Source organism: Rhinopithecus roxellana, chromosome 18 (genome assembly GCF_007565055.1).
Source record: "Rhinopithecus roxellana isolate Shanxi Qingling chromosome 18, ASM756505v1, whole genome shotgun sequence".
Lineage (NCBI taxonomy): Eukaryota > Metazoa > Chordata > Mammalia > Primates > Cercopithecidae > Rhinopithecus > Rhinopithecus roxellana.
In genome coordinates, this window is record NC_044566.1 from 70,442,915 (window position 1) to 70,464,528 (window position 21,614).

At 36.1% G+C, this 21,614-nt stretch overlaps 1 protein-coding gene across 3 annotated transcripts in view; it reads right to left on the reverse strand.

Annotated features, from left to right (window-relative positions):
* LNX2 (ligand of numb-protein X 2) overlaps positions 1 to 21,614 on the reverse strand; it is a 74,724-nt gene that overhangs the window by 10,076 nt on the left and 43,034 nt on the right. For all 3 annotated transcript variants that reach the window (XM_010375083.2, XM_030922023.1, XM_030922024.1), the window contains 5 exons: positions 13,119 to 13,366; positions 11,724 to 11,923; positions 6,395 to 6,763; positions 3,826 to 3,975; positions 244 to 421 (listed from right to left, as the gene is read on the reverse strand). In XM_010375083.2, the coding sequence (XP_010373385.1) occupies positions 244 to 421; positions 3,826 to 3,975; positions 6,395 to 6,763; positions 11,724 to 11,923; positions 13,119 to 13,366 (1,145 nt within the window). The remainder of the gene's footprint in view (positions 1 to 243; positions 422 to 3,825; positions 3,976 to 6,394; positions 6,764 to 11,723; positions 11,924 to 13,118; positions 13,367 to 21,614) is intronic.

Below are 21,614 nucleotides of genomic sequence, written 5' to 3' on the forward strand. Positions count from 1 at the left end.
TCTAACAGTCTGAGTAACTATTAGCAAATTCTGGTACTGTCGTCAAGGTTCAGCAACTTCCCTTTATATAAGGCATTTTTCTAACCTCATAGAATGCCTTTATGCTTCCATATGCAAGGGACAGTTTAAAGGATTTTAAAAAGTCATGTTTAATAGATACTTTGTAGATACTCTTTTATTTTTTTAAATGTGCATTTAATTCAGAAATAAGATGTGCTAAAATTTTTCAAGATCCCATCTTACCTCTCTTTATTCTGCCATCTCGTGCAAGGCAGCCATGGGGCGGCACACTGGTCACAAAGATGGGCAGTTCACCACTCTTACTTCCCCTGCCCCCAGCAACAGTCATGCCAAGGGACTCATGTGGTTCCTTCTTTACAGTAATGTGTTTTTCTTGGCATGTAACACACTGAGTAAGATCCTAAAACATACAAGAAAAAAATCATTGGAAAATGAATAAAATATAGTTGAAGTGAAGTTATTACTTCAAACTAAGGTAATAACATACAAGGCATTTATACAGTAATTATTTTTTATATTCCTTAATTGCAAATGAAAGTAATATACAGTTCTTAATAAGTCTACTGTGGATCAGTGTCAAATTTTGGACTATGTTATTTTCATATGACTGTTTATGTACCTGAAGAAACTCAGGACTGCTAAAATCCGGCAGTCAAAGTAAAATAAGCACATCATTTGTATAATTTGTTTGAGCTTCATCTTTGATCAGCTGCACTAAAGTAAATGATGCTTTTGAGTTTTAAGATTCTGAAGACAAATCAATTAATTTTACTTCCATCTTTCTCCTCATTTCTTTGAAAGACAAGTTGACAGAATAGCACGAAAGTATAGATTTTGTCAACTGCCAAAAAAGGCCATCGACCTATCTCCTGATTCTCACTGACTAGGACTATGAGTGTTCAAATCATGAAGAAGTTGCAAATCTACCTCCAAAATCTTCATGAAAAGCTAAAAGGATACAAAGTGACTGAATTTTTGAAAAAGTTGATGACAGGGAAATAAATTCCCAATGAATTAATATTCTCCCATTTTTACTGACATTTGTTACTACTATTTATTATTGAGATGCTCCTGAAAGAAAAAGAATTTAAAACATCACGTTTCTTTTGAATTAGAACTCAGTAAAAAATAAGATGTACATATGCAATATTAATATTAAAGTAATAATTAACATTTGGGCTTAGCCTGTGAAAAGCTAATGCCTTTACATGCATTATTTCCTTTAAACTTCACAAAAGTCCTGAAATTATATATTATTACTGACCCCATTTTACAAATGATGAAACAAACTTAGGGAGGTCATGTAACTTGTCCCGAGTCATGTTAATATAGGCAACTGTCCTGGGATTCAAAACTTACGTGTGTTAAAAGTATGTATGATATATATTAATATAAATAGTATTTTGTATATGTCTGTATAGTGTGATAGACTACATGTACATATTGTATATATGCACCCACACAAGAACTATCCCATTAAGTGTACAGTGCAAGATAATGTCTCAGAAGGTTTTAAAACTTATTAACTGTTAAGAGAATGTTGTAGATAATTAACATTGTTAATATAAAAAATAAAAAATACAAATTATGTTTACAGAATTATAACATTTCCTTAAGTCACATTAGTTTAGAGAACTGACATGTATTTAACTGTTAATAATGGCATTTATCAAATCTCTAAATCAGGGCCTGGAATTCTAGGCCTATCTACCCTTCTCCAGATGTAAAATTATACTCTTGAAATTTTACCAAAGGAGCTATCTGTAATAGCAGCATAGTATTCCCAGAAAATGTTATGACCAAGGAGAAAATTTGTAAACATTTTAAGGCAGTCTCCTATCCAAAGGTATGACATTTTTGTCAGCAGCCTTCAAAATTAGACAAACACAACTTTATTCTGAAGACAACTCAGGTAAACTCAACCTTGAGTATATTTATTTAAGCAGGTTCAGTTCTTACATATTTAAGCAGTTAAGTGTGGGTGTTTTATTACTCTAAGTGTCTGAAATGTATGGAACCAAACCAAACTTCAAAGATTATACTCAGTATGCTTCAAGGAACTTCCTAAAACTACATGAATGTTTATCAAAACAGCTACTGGGAAGCTTTGTAGTAGACTAACATATATACTTTATTTTTTTCAGAATGATTATAATTGTCTGGAAAGATTGTTCTGGTGAATTTGCATGTGTTTTCCCTAGGAGACTTTTACTATGCTGTATCAGGATTTGACATAACAAGCAGAGCATGTTAGTAGTAAATAGCTAAATGAACACATTCCATTTCAAGTGGTTTTTCTAACCAGCCAGGTTTGCAGAGTGCTTGGAATAGAATAAGTTCAGCATCACTATTTAGAATACTGTCATATAAAATTAAAGAGAATCAGAATTAGCATAGTTATAACAGAAAAATACATGTGCCCAAAACAAATTGAATTAAGGACAGTTTGCTATATGAATACTGGAATTATTAATTACAGTTTTTCAAACTCTCTTAAAACTATAATACTGTTATATATACCCATATCTCCAATTATAAAATTCAATAACATAAAAGATTCAATTACCAACTTGTACCTTATACTATAGTTTTATATGTATACAAAACTTGTGAAACAAGGACTAGGTATATGAAACAACGCCTATTCAAAAATTCCTATTTAAAACAATTACTCCTTTTCCACAGTCATTATTTAAAGGCAAATTATAGGTTTCCTTCATACATTTTGAGTTTTGCTCAGAAATGAGAATGATGTCTGTGATTATAATTTCTTTTAAGTATTAACTAAACCAAAGACCAGTGACAAGTCTGTACAGAACTTAAGCTCAGAAAACTATATAAACCTGATGGGCCAAAAATACTGTGTCTTTAAGCTATGCTTTCTTAGGGTACCAGAGACAGACTCCAAAGCTAATTATTCACTCAAATGTTGTACTTTCAGGTGACAATAAGAAAGTTTTTGCTTAGTAAAGCAATTTAATTTTACTTAAGGTGAATTACTCTGGTAGCTCACATTTAGCTTTTATTTTCACGTAATTGGGTAAGCATCATTCGCATCATTGTTTTAAAACTCCTGGCCCACTGGAAGTTAAGAGTTCAAATGAGGGATCAAATGAAGTAAATTGTATCAAGAATGCGAAAGTACCATCCTTTCAGATTTTTGGACTGAAAGTGAGGTAGTATCAAAATTCTCAGCTGAGGTAGAATACATTATAAAACCAGTGAAATACTGATTCTGAAGAAACAGTAACAAAGTTTAACATATGGGAATTTTAAATGATTTAGGGTAATATTCTTCTAAGCTTTAACATAAAAAGAAATATGCTATATATGTACCTATCAAAATTCATGATTTATATGTTTAATCTTCACGTATCTAATTCTGGTTCTGTAGGCAACAGGCTCAATTGCCAAGTATACATTTGTCAATCTTGTCTTCATTATGTTTTTTCAATAACTAACTCTTACATTTAAACAAGCAACCCAAGATAATTCCACTTTCAAGTAGGATTAAACAAGCAGAAGATTTCATGCCTCTCGTTTATCACCTGGCAAAGGAAACTTCCCCTCCAAGAAACTATCTCTAGTTCTAAGGAACAACGCAGTCACTCTCCAAGGTAGCAAAACATATACATTTCACATTCCAAACACCTATATTTTTCAACAGAATAACAACCCTCATTTGAATCTTTTTTAAAAAAACTGCTTTACTGAGGTATGAGTGACACACAAAAACCCTTCATTGAAATCTTACCAGCTTGTAATGATGATCCTTTGATGGTGGCATAAAAAAAAAATCCTCACCTTATGTGAGCTTGGTCTGCTGTAATACGGTGGTGGTGTGTGGTGCTGGCTGCTGCTGCTGCTGCTATGATTTCCTGCTTCTCTAATGGTGTTACCAGCCTGGGGTTTCCCTGGTCTAGCAATTGTTAAATTCACTCTCTCCCCACTGGCCTAGAGAAAACACAAATACATTACCACAAGTGACTAATGATGTTTGTCATTTTAAAGATTACACGCAGTGTAACTTTCAATGCACTTCTCAATCACGGTACCAGGGTGTCATCTGGGCAGTGACTGTAAGCACCTGGTGGCAAAAGGAATGAGTTTGTCTCATTAGCTAATATCTTAAAACTGCTGCAGTTGAAGCGCATACACACAAAAAATCTTGGGCATGCCCTCTGCAACCCCACCTCCAAAATGACCTAGGCAAAGTGGTCACACTGCCTGGGTTCTTATCTCCCCATGACTGGTAACTTTTCTTGTAATACTTCTTTGCATCTTCAAGGTTGGCCTTGATATTGCAAGACAGAGCAAAGGAAAGAAAATAAAAGGAAGAACTGCTTTGAAACTTGATTAAAGTCCATTGTGACTTCTGAAATAAATTTCCATGGTGGCTACTTCCAAAATAATAATGAAATTCTGCACAGCTTTGTTTCTGCTGCTATAGCTCTAAGTCAAAACTAGGACATCAGCATCAACATTCTTGAAAAGAATGACTACAGAAATCCTGCATAACAAGACTTTGTATGTATGTGTGTATATATATATAGCATATGTGTGTGAATGTGACACACACATCTCAAGTGTTAAATTATTTTAGAGGTTCATGACTATTGTTTTAAACTTAGAGGCTTGTTAGCTATCATATTTTGAACATACGTTTACATTGGTTTACATTTTTACAAGTTATTTAATGCTTCCTTTTAAAGTATAAGTCTAATTTATTTGATGCTGAGTCTTGGTCATGACCACAATGCCATTTGGCTGTAATTCCTATAGGAAAATATGATAGCCTGCTTTAAAGAAATTGTGGTACAAAGTGGAGACCTCTCCCATGATTATAGTCAATAATGTTAAGAAATCACTTTATTTTCAATTCTTACATTAGAAAATATGTGAGAAACAAGTTTAATGCCTTACTAAAATCATTTACTATTGGTCTCCTTTTAAGACATGGAGTATACGTTATTTTTTTAAAATCCAAAAACAATAAGGCTTTTACTTATTTTCAAAAAGAAACAAATTGAGCAACTTCAGTTTTCCATTATTTGGAGAAAACTATAGCACAAAATACGATGAAACTATAACATCCAAATATAAAATATGATCATGGACAATTTAAAATATATTTTCTACCTGTGTATCTATATTTTTCACATTTTGGTTAGAAATTTAGTTAGAATCATCCAAATGAATGAACTAGATTAGATAATTTAAACATTGCCTGAAATACATATAGTCCATCTATTACTTTGTCTTATTGATCTGGCCTCTCACTTGACTCTTTCAAACAAATGCTACAACTCTATTAGCTTTCTTCTTCCTCCTCCTCCTTTCTCCTCTCCCTCCCACCAATCTCCACTCTTTCAAGATGAGCTGGGTTTTAGTGGTGCAGCTGCTGGCTGATACCCACAGACAGAGGTCCTAATGTTGCCTTTGATCTGAGGAAATTTTTAAGGCATCCAATTTCTTTAAACCTCAAGTCTATGAAATTACACCAATATCAGAATCTCCTCTCAATACAATAAAGAGGGTTGAGACCAGGGTTTTCTCATAGTCTTAAATTTTCATTGTTATTTCCGTGTTGTAAACACATTTTTCAATGACTATCGGCCTACCCTACTTCCTGATGCTCAATTACATAATTCTTGGTTTCCTTTACAGTGTTTTGTTTTGCTAACTTTAAGAAAAACATCTCTTTGTTGCATCCTTATCACTGTAGAAGTTGCTCATACCATTAAATGCTATGGCATGTTGCAGAACGTGTAGATCTTGTCTGGATGACTTTCCAACGTATCTATCTTCATGCTTTTATGAAAAACATGTTCTTCCTCTAATAATGACTATCCTTACTTACGTCACAAAGATGCTATGAGGACAAATTTTATCATGAATTTTAAACACCGCGAATTCCTTAAAAACAACAACAAAGCACTACCGAGATAAGAGTTACTCTTCCCCTATTTATGTAGATCCTGACAGGGAGTTAAGAGACCAGGTAAGTCAGATCCTTGGTAATCACAGCTCTTTTGAGCCTCCCTTTCCTCACTTCTAAAAGGTGGACACTACCATCTGCTACATCTGGCTTAATAATAGAATCCAGGACCCAAATGAGAAATGAATATGAAACAGTAGAGCCTACGCTCTGTAAACAATCATCCCCAAAGTTCACAGGAATACAGTTTTTAGAAAAGACTATCTCCAATGAAGTTATACTAGTGTGGATTTTGAAGAATTCAGGTAGCCATACCTGATTTTCTAATGAAATATAAAATGTCCCCTGAATTCTGATGTTATTGGCCAATGAAAACAAATATTGCTATATGATCATTTCGGCCAAGCCTTTGGAATGAAGGCCAAGAGGGTTTACCTGAATAATCTGGGCAGCAAGCTCCGGAGTTCCATGCTTCAGGTCGTGCCCATTGATGGCTAGTACTCGGTCATTGCTGCTGAGTCTGCCGTCCTGCGCAGCCAACCCCCCTTCCAGCAGGTCAAGAATAAAAACCCCTGGCTCATCTGTCCTTCGCACCAATTTAATGCCAAGCTGTTCACCAGAGTCCCGTTTATGAAGAACCACTTGGAAAACCTCTTCTCGTGGAGAGTTACTATCAGAATGGTTGTGTGCTCGGTTGCCAAAGCGCCTCTCTCGAAGCACAGTAAGATGCAGTGTGTTGCACGGCTGGGAAAGGACAGCTCTGGCATAGTTATGGGACACATTGCTGATATTGTAGTTGTTGACCTAGAAAAAAAGAATTGCGACCAAACTGTGACAACCTTTAATTTTTCCAATTTGTAGGAACGTTTATGTAACATTTCCAAGGGAAACTAAATATTGTGAGAGTGCTAAGTATGGTGAGAATGCTAAACAATCATTATTTACAAAGAAAACCACATTAAAGACATTTAAAAACAGAGTTTCTAATATTAACTTACAATGACTAGCATCAAGGAGAGAATAGTAGCTGGGATCATGGGCTTTAATGACAGTCTTGAATTAGAGTCCTAGGCACTACCATTTACTAACTTAGGCATAAGTTAGTATAAGATAGTATAAGGCATAAGTTAGTATAAGATAACCTTAGGCAAATTACAGAACTTGTCTAGATGAGTCTCCTCATCTGTAAAATGTGTTTTACTTCATGGGATCAGTATGAGAATGAACAGATCAACATGTGCAAGTGCTAATGAAATAAATACTAATTCTAGTGGAACACAAATTTAAGTTTTACTAGATTACAAATTTGCTTTTTCCAAATTAAATACACTTAAGCTAGAGAAAATAAATTGTTATTTTAAGGAAAGTAGCACATTCCAGGTATACAACCTTATTTTAGATAAGTGACTTTTACTTGAAAGAAAACCAGGTTAATTGTAATTTCACTCTAATTCCTCAGCACACAAGTATTAGGCTGGTGCAAAAGTCATTACAGCTTTTACCATTAAAAGTAAAATAGAATGTATATCTAATGCATTATTCAATACTCAGATAACATTTATGTTTCCACCTTTATAACCTTGAAAACAGTATAGTGACTGATCCTTGGATATGTAACAGCACTTAGAAAATACACCTAACTTCAATTATTTCTTTAGTTACAAGAGTGAGCATGATTCTTAGCATTTATCACAATTAGAGTTCTTCTCTGAATAGGTCTGAGATGAAACCAACATCCTCTGACCATCTGTTATCTGACAGGCTCTGAGTTAGGTGCTTATGATCACCTAAAATTCTTACATCTTTTTCACACAAATCCACATTAGGCAAGACTCCCCTCTTCCTATTTACTTAGGATTGATAGTTGTAAATACTACTGTTTTGAATTTTGTTGATTTTGACCTATTAACATCTTTCAGAATGCAATCACCAAATGCATAGATGTCACACACAAACTTGCTTTCTCCCAAGTCTGCAACATCTATGAATTTGGTAGTCATCCAAGTCCTTGGTAAAAGTATTGAATAATACAAGGTCAAACGGAACTTCTGAAGTTCTATTATATTTAGAAAGCAGCTTCTAAAATCCAGGCAGACATAGATACATTAGTTAAACCACCATTTCCAGCTATTTAGCTAAAAAGCTACCTACCTGTAGGTTCACATTTTTCTATCTTATATTCAGACATATCACACATATCACAAATGACTTTACAAAATGTCTGGCTAAAATTCAGCCATGTGTAAACATGCAGCCTCATCACATCTTTGTGAAGGAGGCTGGGGAGTATTCTACAACTGGAAAAATATTTTTCCTCCAGGAATGCATGGTTGCCGGTGAAATTCAGATAAAGCAAATAAAATATTGTTTCTAGATTTTGTAAAAATAACATCAGCATAGCAAACTATCTCATTTTTGAGCTAAATTTTTTTTAATCAATACAATCAACAGCTGTAATTATTTTCCTTCAGAACTGAAAACGCATACATTACTGATGACTTCATTAAACTGAAAATACTTATTCTTAATAATGTTCTAAGTTATATTACTTTTAATAATAATAATGATATTGAGGTAATTTATAATAGCAGTATTTTTTTTCTTCAAAACTGCTCAAAGAGGCTGCATATGAAACTCTTAAGAGTAGCAAAAGGCTCTGAGGACATATGGTTCTTCTTTTCAAAGAGGCTATTTAATAATGTTTGTGTATGTAAATAAATATATATAAATATGGGAAAACCACCAAAGCCACACACACTGCTTATGTATACGGTCTGCAAAAATGAAAATGCAAGCTAGCTCTCTGGTCTGCAAATGAACCATCTTACTGCCTCTTCAAGATTTTCAAACTGGCTCACTGTGTTGTATTTATTCAGCTTATACAAAGTTGGAGGTAACCAAAGAGGCCTCCCTTCCAAGTGTTTACTTTTGAATAACCAAAACTAGTCCGTATGTGGGAAAGGGGAGTGGCTTTACGTATTGGCTCCAACACACCAGTTAAAAGCCAACCAGAAGTCAGGGCCTATAACAGAAGAGACCCTTTGTGAATGCATTAATCAGGTTAGGTGCTCAGACCTTTCTCATCAATTTGAATCATTAAACTAGATGTAAGATTGCCATTAGTGGAGTTATTAGTATACAGGTTACCATAAACAGTAATAATGCAGTGGAATTTCTACAATGTAGACTTTATAACTTTGAATTAATTCCCAAAAACATGGTTGATAATTTCAGATAATTATAATCTTTTGAGGTCTAAAGATTCAGTTGTGTTAATGAACCATTCTCTAAAATAGAAACAAGCCCACTGATGAAATGTATTAGTAAAAAAACTTAAATGAATCTCAGTTATATTCAAAGAAATATAAATAAAAACATTTGTTTTTACTTTTAAAATTAAAAAAGAGAATGAAAAATGTATAAATATGGTAACAATACTGGGCTAGTAGCAAAACACAGAAATAAGTGTACATTTACACTTCAGCTAAAAAGCCCAGAAGAGGGAGAGTCCAAGAGCACTCAGTGGGCTGCAGAAAAGGACTATCTGCCTTTCCTGGTCCTGACCGCCAAAGTGTCAAGACATCTGGGAGGATGAATCTGGGAAATGAGCTATAAGAGTCCCTCTCTGCAAAATCAAGTCAGGAGCTAGGACGTAAATAATACAAGGGGTCCTACAAGTTGTGCCAGCCTGTGCAGCTAGAGTACTAATATCATAAAATGCAGCTAGGATAACTAAATAGCTAGCTATGACTGGATCAGGAATCTGATTTTATATAAGCTGGATTAGTTATATTCCTGTATTCCTCTATTATGTCTAAGTATTTGGCAAAAAAAAAAAAACAAAACACTGTTTGAAAGTTCAGTCTGTCTCAGCCACACTAGGGGTAATGAAGGAAGGCTTTTGGGCTTGATGTTAATTATTTTCAGGAATAATACACCATGAAAAGCAGCATACAAGTGGGAGTGGAAACCAAACCCAAGAATCCCTAGCAGGGTCAATCCTGGCTGCCTTTGTAGCCTCCCCCAGACCCAAGTCTAGAGATTTATTTTCAAGAACTAAAAATCCTAACCAAGTTTTCATTCTAATAAAGGAGATGGCTATTCCCAACAGCATGTTATATTCAAATTCACTCTTTTATTGACTCAGCAAGTATTTTCTGAGCACTTATTATAAGCTATGAGAAATCTGTATCATAATCTGTACCATTAGGGTGGTTGCAATTACCTTAGATCATGCCTACATACGTAAAATGTTCACACAATTCACTGTAACTGATCACGTGCCAAGTGATGAAGAGAAAAGTGATGAATGTCAATAATAACTAATGTAGGAGGAATCAGTATGGGGGAGAATGGCTGAACAAAAGCTTTAAGGACGAAGGTGAACAAACTGGTGCATGAGATGAGGACAGGCTGCAATGTGGGAAAATATGGTGTTTGCAGGAAAGGAAGAAGATTGCTATGTCTGGCTCTTCCACTGGATTGTATATTCCATGAGGACAGGTCAGTATTTTGCTCTGAAATGTACCACCAGCAACTAGTACAGCGCCTAGAACGCTATGAGAAATGAATGAGCTGGTGTGCCTGAAATGAAGAGTTGAGATTAAGAAGGCGGGTTGTAGAAGAGACCACGGAGGACCCTGACTATTAATCAGTCTGGACTTGACCTCCTAGTTGAATCTTTGCAAGGCAAGCAGGGTTACTGATGTATTAACCTGGCAGTGATTGTTTCAAATTGAAGGGAGGAGAGTTGGGAGGCAGAAGTATATGATGGGGTATTCTACTAAATTAGATGTGAAGTAGAGAAGTCCTAGACTCAAAAAGTGGCAGGAAAATGGAAGTAGTGGGTAGATACCAACAGTTCATGGTGAAGGACTGAACCACAAATCCAAGGAGAGAGAGGAATCCCTGTGCTTAGGTTGACAGGAGACACTTTTTCTTGTTCATGAGTATTTCTTCTCTCTCCTAGAAGTTATCCATTTTTAAGCATCAATTAATATCACCTTTGTATGATGAAAATGGTCTAGGCCAGTATTAACATCAACTCCGGTGTTGTAGAACTCTTACCATCCTCCTCCCCTCATCTCAACTTGCCTTCTAATAAAATATATTATCCCACGCTAGTTATTTTTGGAGAATACCTGTTTCTTCTTAAAGATCATCTTCGAAAAGGGCAACCAGTAAGGGGAGCGAAGATTACTGAAAATGCAGAGTTAGAGTGTTTGCTGAGGAGAGTGCATTAGGGAGTTGATAGGAGATGACTGCAAGATTTCTGAATTCTATCTTATAATCTGTGGTATAAATTACGAGTGCTGCACAGTTCCTTCTTCTCTAGATTTTAGTAATCTGTAGAGAAAAGGATAAATCCAACAATGAAGGTAATGAGTGGGAAAACTGGGTGTAAAATAAAACCAATGAGATGATAATTTCAACACGGATGAAGGTGACCCTTGAACAGCCGTTCAAGAAGTCCAAGCAGGGAGAGGCTAGCCAGCCCAGGGAAGAGTCCAGCTAGTTCAGCGAGCCTGAGATCATGTGCCAAGCCACATCACATGCAGGACTGAAAATTAAGATAGGAAGAAAAAATGCTCTGTGTATATGGCAACATAACACAAATTACAGATAAATTCTGATGTTTTGCATATAGAAACAGTAAAACTAACCTATATATAATTTAGGTTCCAAAACAGCACAATTTTCTAAGGTTTAAGTGTTAAGAATAGAACAAAAAGGCACAAGTTAACAGAATAATTAAAACCGATACCTGAAGAATCTGGTCTCCAGCAAGAAGTCTCCCGTCTCTGGCAATGACCCCATCCCGATAGACCTCCTGGATGACAATGTTAATCAATGGTGTTTCGTTGCCACCCACAATGCTGATTCCTAACTGAATGTAAGGATTGGACCGATGAATTTCAATCGTAGTGATTTCTCCTTCTGGTAAACTAAGTGGCTGTTGTGTGGCTGCCAAGTTAAAAATGAGACAGACAAAAACAGATGTTTAAAATAAAAAAAAAAATCCAACAATTTATATTCTGATTATCTTCAGGTAAATATGTCACATTAATACATGATTAACAGCTAAGCAGTATCACGAGATAAGAAACAAAATGACGAAATATCTGTTGTTAAGATTATCTAAAAATTTTCTCTACTAAAAGTGATCAGTAAGTAATAAATAGCTACTATGTATCAGATCACTAGGGACAACACAGTGATTTGATTAAGAAATATGAAAAGAAAGTCATCCAGTCCTCATTGATGAGAGAAAGTTTGGACCACAAAACAACTGTACATAATGCAAGGCAGTACAAAGGAAACACTCGCTCTGTGGCGTAGAAACAGCACAGGTGTTGAGAGAGTAACCACATCAAGCTCCTAAGAAGCGGTGGGTCTTGAACGGATACGTAGGAAATGAAGAAGGCGCATAGTTGCAGCAGGCAGAATTCAAATTTTTAGTAGAGCTTGGAAAAAGAAAATCATTTTTAAAAGGAAGTATCAAAGGCCCACTACCATGATATGCCCAAGATCCATGACTACAGGCCTTCTGTTACTTTCCTAGTGGGTTATAGAGCAGTGGCTGGTACCAGAGGTGTACAATGGTGAGAAGCATGGTCTTGGAGTCAAATACAAACCCAGTCATTTACTGGTTGTATAAACTTGACCAATTGATCTCTCAAGCCTTGTTTTCTTGTTAAAGAAGAAAACAAAACCCAAACTTAAAATGTTACAAGCATCTAAATAGCTAATACATATAAAATGTTTAGCACAGCACCTGACACAGAAAAGCATCTGTGTAGTTCTTGATGTTGACTTATGACAAGAAGCAAACAAGTTTCTGAACACAGACACACAGACAGTAATAACTATGTGAATGACTAGGGAGTTCAGACTGCAACAGAAAAGGGATGGGTTAGAACCATCCGCCTCTGGGGTAAGATTTGTGATTTGTTTCTAAAATGCAAACTGTTAGAATTGTACAACGAAAAGGGTGAATGACGTATATAAATTATATCTCAATAAAGTTTTTTTTTTATTTCTGTTTGTTTTATTTTTATTTTTTAAATTTTTCTTTAAAGAAGAAAAAAGTACATGTTGGGCAAGTAGTGGGAAGAAAGGAAACAGAGATGAAACACACAAGGAGTTGCCGCACACATACTGTCAGCTCCGGCGCTCTCCTCAAAGGCAGGGTTGTCAAGGCCAGGCTCCTCACTCCATGTGGGAAGAGACGCTGAAGTCAAGTGCCGCTCCACAGACACTGCGCCTGTCCCCAAACAGTCTGTTTCTGGAGATAAGGTACCTGCAGGATCTAGTATAGTGGGCCCATTTTCATTCTCAATCTCTGCCTGAGTTCTACTAGTTTTCCTTTTCTCCAGGGCAACTCTCCGATGAGAAGCTCCAGGACATCTAGAAAAAGAATATCAGATGGTTTCCAGATGATTTTGAAAACAAACAAACAAACAAACAAAATAGGGAGGGAGACTAATAGCTCGTACCACAGCAAAAGAGTGGCCACAACTTCCACACAAACAGAACCAGAGGCTAGAAGTACCTATAGGCAGTACCTGGTTCTGATCCTAATCTCCACTCACACTAAGTTCTTACTGCTCCATAGAGCGGATAATCAAGAACAGAAGGTATTAGCATGAACAATGGTTTGGTATGTATCTCAAAGAATATGTCAGTAAAAAATTGTATGCAGGTATATACTTGTCACCAGAAAACACCCTCATAGTCATCTCTGTACTGCAAGAATTATTCTGAAATTCTGATTATATAACCCCTTTACAGGTTAAATGGCTTAACCACAGCAGTGAAATCAGCAGTCTTCTCCCACAAGTGGTTGCATCCTGACTTAGACCTTGATTGTGCCACCATGCTTCTACACTCTTCACAGACACAAGACACGCTCTTAATTAGTGGGTAGTGAGACATCTGAAGCTTTACAACTTACAGGAAGGTACAGGAAAGACCCATGTAATTTATTTTATGATAGACATGGAAAGAAAAATATGCCTCCTAGTTTGTGAAATTAGAATTTCAATAGAATTATTGATATGCTATATAAACTGAAGAACATATTCCAAGTACTTGGGAAACTTACATAAACACCCAGAAATCACAACTGTTAACCTCTTTGTTTCTACTTATTTAAGCAAACAAAAGGAGCAGATGGACGCTTAATTTTTAAACTTACAATCAAGGAAATATTTAAATAAAGGCTCTATATAACAAATATTAAAAATGATGTCAAGGGGCCAGTGCCTTTCCATTGGACACCTTGATTGGACAGTGCCTAATAACGCCTAGTTTGAAGGATGGGAGGAGGACAAGATTAGTGAAGGAAGGCTGGACACACGTAGACTCGAGGCCTACCACGACTACAGATGCCACCTGCTTTGGCTGTAAATAGCTACAGTAGCGCTTGGTAGGATGGGTGACCACAGACCTTATGCCGAGGGTTACAGACCTTATGCCGAGGGTTGCAGACCTTCACTCAACAATATTTTTAAAAATCCAAAATTTCTAACACAATAAAGTACAGAACTCAATTCAGTTAAAACTAAAAGCTGTTGCTTAACTATAAAAGTAATACATTTTCACTCCTGAACTAAAGATTTCTTTTACATCCTGGATTTCAAGTTCTTGAAAGGGATTCACTAGGAAATGTCTTTATTCACCTTTCTCTCATTTCTTGTTTGTTCTACACCTTGTTAAGAAGGGGGACAAATGGTTTTCTCCTCGTGTTGCTGTACAGCACTCCAGGGAATGCTCTTGCAAGGGCCTGACAAGTATTTTTGAAAATTAGATGATGAAAAAAATTACTTTTGTCAAGTAAGCAGGTTTAATTCGAAATATATTTTTAAAATATTTTATTCAAAGAAAAGTTGAGGCAGAAGTTGGACCATAAAAATAATATGGCTGAAAAGACAGGTAAAGATTTAATTTACAAAATCACATCATACACAAATATCTACACAAGACTAGCTTGTCTTCAATGGAAAAAATGAACCAGAAACAGGAACTGAAGAGGAAATACAAACAGATTATGTAGACCTGGGCAGTCTAGGTAACAACTCTATACCTTCGCAAACGAAATAATTATAAGGCCTATCTTATAGTTATTAAACCCAAAAATAACTTTTAAAAGGAAAAGCTAAAGTTGTTAGAGAGATAAAGTAACAGGTATACTTACATTCCCAGTGAGACAGCAAACTGCTAACAGGAACTAAGAAAAATATTAAGAATGATATCATGTAAAAATATGGAAAAATTGTGTCACTCAGCATTAGAAGAGGAAGCACCTTTGGGAAAACCCATATTTAAATGAGATGGACCAGCTGAGTAGATAAGATTGAACAACTCCAGAGAAGGAGATTATGAGACAAAGAGTGGAAACTTAACCAGGGAGATAAGTGTGTCAACAATAACAAAAAGTGACCAATAGTGCAAATGGCCACAGAAATGGCAAATAAAATAAGGACCAAAAAGTGTTGGTTGACTTGGCAATTAGAAGGTAACCTTAGAAAGAACACTTTCACTGATGAGGGCAAAAGCCCAGATTATACGACAAACATTTCTTTTAAGATAATATATGCATTCTACAAAAAACCACAACAGGGCTTAAAGGAAAAAAAGAGTTGGGGTAGACACTCCAAACCTATGTATCAGGGAACGGGAAATGGCTGCTAATGGGTATTGGGTTTCTTTTAGGCGTGCTGAAAATGTTCTAAAAATTGGATTGTGATGATGGTCACATAATTCTGTGAATACACTAAATAGCACTGAATTTAGTGTATTTGTTTAAAGCGAATTTATTTAAAGTGGGCAATTTATAATGAATTTATAAAATAGGTGAATTTTATAATATGTGAAATACACCTCAATAAAGCTATATTTTTAAAAAACTATTAGGGAATGAGTAGATCAGAGCAGGCTTGGACAGAAAAACGCTCATGACTACAGACAACTCAGAGCCATCATCCCTCATGTTGCAAGTACATGGAACTAAAAGAGAAATGAAAAACTCAACATTTGTGGCGTGCCTAATTTGTGCCAATCACTTATGTAACAACCTTTATATACAGTATTTCATTAAATCCTCATAATTACTCTGTTATCCTCATTTAACAAATGGGAAACTTGAGACTTAACCAACTAAGCCAACCTCACATAGCTATTAAACTGCAGAACCATAATCCAAACTCAGATCTGATTTCAAAGGCTTCTAGCTTCTGTTCTTTCCAGTGTATCATACTAAATTCATTCATATGGTATTCTTTTTCTAGGCCTTGGGAAAATATAAATTGAATGTCTTCCAAAAACTTGTACCTAGAAACACAATCACAGAACGTTGGGGCTAGAAGGGTCTTAGTGATCATCAAAAAAGAGAAATCAGAAAAACAAAAACCTATGCATCTTTGGAAATGGAGCATTTAAGAACACAAACTGAAATTGCATTGGGGGAGGTGACTTGGTTTATTCAGGCAGGTGACTCAGTGTAGCAGAAGACTAGTACAGAGGCTATCAAAAATAAATAAAAACAACAGAACAGCATGCGACATCTAATTAGACTGAGGTGGGCACATGCTGAGACCATACAGACGGAAGCGGAGCTCTGAGACAGTGGGCTGCTGAGGCAGTGCAACCTGCCATGGGCTGAGGGCTGCACCTCCTGAGGGAGGGATCTGGACATGTAGGTGTGTTTTTTAATTTTCTTAAAGTATTTAAATCAAAATGCTCTTGCAGCAGCCAAGGCCCAAATAGGGATTTTTCCTTTCCTGCTGAAGGTTATTCTTCTATTTCCACTATTCTGGCTCTCCTCATAAAGGAAAAATTACATATGGACTAACTTGATGTATGCTATAGTGACATCATTACCTGATAACAACTGCATATGAGCTAGTTCACACGAGGAAACACATGGTGTAACAACACACTCTATTACTGTCAGTAGTATTAGCATTAGTAGTGGCGGGGGTGGTAGTGCAGCAGGAACAAAATAAAACAATGCATACTAACCACTGTACAATGCCAGGTATTTAATGACGCTGAAAGAACATGAGCACCTCAGAATCAAGAAAAATGATAAAAATAGCTAGGGAATAAACAAAAGTTCAAGTCATATCAGTGAAAATGGTGAATTAAGAATATCTGAAAAGTCTCTCCTCCATAAAAGCAGTAAGAACACTGGAAGAAACTGTCAGAACCAACCATTTCTGAACTCTGGAAATTAGCCAAAGAATTATAGCAGTTGGGAGAACATTTGTTCAAGAAAAATGGCTGACTCTCAGTAAAAAAAAAGAGCTTTGTGGCATTTGAGTTTACCCTATTCCCATCCTCACCTCCCCAGAATATTGGAAAAGCAACAGCTCACATCACAGTGGAAATCAGGAGGCTGGCTGACACTGGAAGAGCCTTCAAAGACTGTAGAGCCTTCAAAGCCCCATTTCCAGAGATCTGTTATTAAATGACCTGTCTATGCTTCCCCTATTGTGTGCTTGTCTTTTTTCTTCTATTTTTTTTCCCTATACTTGCTTCCTGCATGACTGTGTGTCTGTCTTGACTTGACTTGACTCAGAGCTCACCCAGGGCAAACTTCCTTTTCATTGGGAGCATTTGTTTAGCATTTGTTTAAAAAAAAAAAAAAAAAAATCAGAGGTAATTGCTGAAGATTGTGCCTGCCTGAAGACAAATAAAAGGCTAACCAGAATGTTTAAAAGGAAGAGCCAGGGAATGAAACATCCACAGAGGTTCAGCTATGTTCAGGGCTGCGTGTGTAGGCTAAGGTGGAGCTGTCAGTGGCCTGAGTGTTGAGGCTGCTGCATGTCCCACCATGCACACAGAACCCCTATGAAAGATGGGGAGTTTTTTTTTTTTATCTCAGGCATTTAAAGAATTATTGGTTCAATCATTAGCCTTCCAGTACACAAAATGAGCAGCGATTTTACAGAATTAGTTCATGAGAGTCACGTAGCAAACAAACAACAAACAATAACAAGTCCTCAGGAAGGAGAAGAATCTAGTTATCTGAGTTGCCACATTATATTATTTAAAATGTCCACTGTTCAATACAAAATTAAGAAACACACAAAGAAACAAGTATAGCTCATTCACGGGGGGGGGAAAAAAAAAGCAGCTAACAGAAACTGTCCCTAAGGAAGACCAGGCATTAGCTTTATCAGACAATAACTTACATCAGCTATTTTAGATATGTTCAAACAAGTAAAGGAAACCATACCTAAAGAACTAAAGAAAAATATGAGAATGATGCCTTATCAAAAAGAAAATATCAATAAAGAAACAATAAGTCATAATAAAGAACCAAATAGAAATTCTGGAATTAAAAAGTTTAATGAAAAAGAATGCATGGCTGGGTACTTTAATCCCAGCACTTTGGGAGGCCAAGGTGGGTAGATCACTTGGGGGTCAGGAGTTCAAGACCAGTCTGACCAATGTGATGAAACCCCATCTGTACTAAAAATACAAAATTAGCCAGGTGTGGTGGCACACGCCTGTAATCTCAGCTACTTGGGAGGCTGAGGTAGGATAATCGCTTGAACACGGAAGGCAGAAGTGGCAGTGAGCTGAGATTGCGCCATTGCACTCCGGCCTGTGCGACAAGAGCAAAACTCTGTCTCAAAAAAAAAAAAAGAAAAAAGAATTCACTAGAAGTTCAACAGCAGAAATGAATCAGAAGAAAGAACTGGCAAACTTGCAGATAGGTTAATTGAGATTATCCAGTTTGAGGAACAGGAAAGAAGAAAAAAAGAAAAACAGAACCTCATGGTCTTGTGGGACACTATTAAGAGAATAAACATATACATAATGAGAGTTCCAAAAGGAGAGAGAACGAAAGGAGTAGAAAGAATATTTGAAGAAATAACGGCCAAAATCTTCCCAAATTTGATGAAAAACATTTATCTACACATCCAAGAAGCTTAATAAACTCCAATAGGAAAACTAGAAGATATACACACACTTAGATACCTCCTAATAAAACTGTTGAAAATCAAAGATAAGGAATCTCGAAAACAGTAAGAGAGGAACAGCTCATCACAAGGAAAAGATCCTCAATAGTATCTGCTGATTTCTCTTCAGAAACCATGGAGACCAGAAGGCAGTGGGATGACATACTCAAAGTTCTGAGGAAAGGGGAGACAGAGAAGGAGAGGAAACTCTCAACCAAGAAGTCTATATCCAGCAGACTTCAAAAATAAAAGAGAAATTAAGACATTCCTAGGTAAAAACAAAATGTTTGTTCGTAGCATGCTTAACCTGCAAGAAACACTAAAAGAAGTCCATCAGGCTGATGTGAAAGAACACTAAACAGTAACTCAAGTTCATGTGAAAAATGAAGAGCATCAGTACAGTATTGAAATATTTTATTTGGTTTGTAATTCTTTCACTCTGATTTAAAAGAAAAAATATAAAGCAATAATTCTGTGTTGATGGGCATATAATGTGTTAAGATATAACTTGTATAACAATAATAGCACACAGGAGGGGAGAGAGAATGAAAGTTTTTGTATACTACTTGTGATGGTTAATTTTATGTGTCAACTGAGTGGGCCACGGAGTATCCAGATTAAACATTGTTTCTGGGTGTGTCTGTGAGGCTGTTTCTAGCTGAGAAGAGCATGTGAATCAGTGGACTCGGAAAAGTATAAGGTAGATTGCCCTCCCCAATGTGGCTGCATCATTCAATCCTTTGAGTGCCTGAAGAAAACAGAAGGTGGAGGAAGGAGAAATTCCTTCCTTATTTTCCTGCCTTCCTGCTTCAGTTGTGACATCTCATCTTCTGCCCTCAGACTGGGATCACTGGCTCTCCTGGTTCTAGATCTTCTGACTGACAAGGTCTGAATCATGCTACTGACTTCCCTGGGTTGCCAGCTTGCAGACAGCAGAATGTGTAATTTTTCAGACTCCATAATCACGTCAGCCAATTTCTCATATATTGGTTCTGTTTCCTTAGAGATCCCTGACTAATTCATTAGTGAAAATGAAGCTGGTATTCATTTGAACTAGACTATTACAAACTAGGATGTTAACTGTAAGCCCCAGCGTAACCACTAAGAAAATAATTTTAATTAAAAGAAATGACAGGGGAATTAAAATAGCATATTAAAAATATTTAACACAAATGGAAGAAATGGAGGAAAAAAGAAATAAGACATATAGAAACAAACAGCAAAATGGCAAATGTAAAGCCTACCTTATCAGTAATTACATTAAATTACATGAATTAAGCATCCCAATAAAAAGTCAGTGACTAGCAGAATGGGCTATAAGAAACATAATCCAACTGTCTACAACAGACACACTTCAGATTCCAAGACATAAATAAACCAAAAGACAGAAAAACATAACAAGATACGCCAATTATAAACAGAAATGTACCAAACGGCCCCAAAACACATAAGTAAAAAATGACAAAACAGAGAGAAACAGACAAATCAACAATAAAGCTTTTGATACTTGATTTTCAATACTAATAGAACAACTAGACATGGAACCAGAAAACAGACACTTTAACACTATAAACCAGTTAGACCCAATAGAGATAAGGAGCACTCCATCCATTATTTACACATTATTCCCAAGTACACACAGGACACTTTCCAAGACAGACCATGTGCTAGGCCATTTTTAAAAAGGCATCAAGGCTGGGCATGGTGGCTCATGCCTGTAATCCTAGCTCTTTGGGAGGCCTAGGTGGAGGATCACCTGAGCTCAGGAGTTTGAGACAAGACTGGTGTAATATGGCAGGACCCCATCTCTACTAAAAATACAAAAAAAAAAAATTAGTTGGGTGTGGTGGAGTGCGCCTGTAGTCCCAGCTACTCAGGAGGCTGAGGCACAAGAGTCACTTGAACCCAGGAGGTGGAGGTTGCAGTGAGCCAAGATTGCACCGCTTCACTCTAGCCTGGATGACAGAGTGAGATGATGTCTCCAAAAAAAAAAAAAAAAAAAAAAAAAAGGCCTCAATAAAATTTAAAGGATTGAACAATACACATTATGATTTCCCATTGCAATTAATTCAAAACGGATCAAAAACTGAATTATAAGAGACAAAACTAGAAAACTCTTAGAAGAAAACATACATGTAAATTTTTGTGACCTTGAATTGGGCAATGTTTTCTTAGATACAACACCAAAAGCATAAGCAAACAACAATGAACTTCATAAAAATTAGTTATTGGTTTTTTAAAGGATGTAGGAAAGTGCAAAGACAACTGACAGAACGCGAGAAAATATATGCAAATCATATATCTGATAAGGGCCTAGTATCCAGAACACACAGAAAATTCTTACAACTTAGCAAAAAAGACAAATAATCCAATGTAAAAATGAACTAATGATGTTGAGCATGTCACGTGCTTATTGGCCATTTGAATATCTTTGCAGAAACATCTATTCAAATCCTTTGCCCATTTAAAATTGGATTTATCTTTTCATTTCTAAGAGTTCTTTATATATTCTGGATACCAGACCCTTACCATATACATGACCTGTAAATACATATTATCTGCTTTTTCACACTATACATGAAAAAACAATACCGATAAGAATGTGCTAAACACAAACTTCCTTCCAAGTTAAACTGTGAATTTAAAAGTGCAATCATGCCTCAGCCTACCCTGATCCCCTTTTT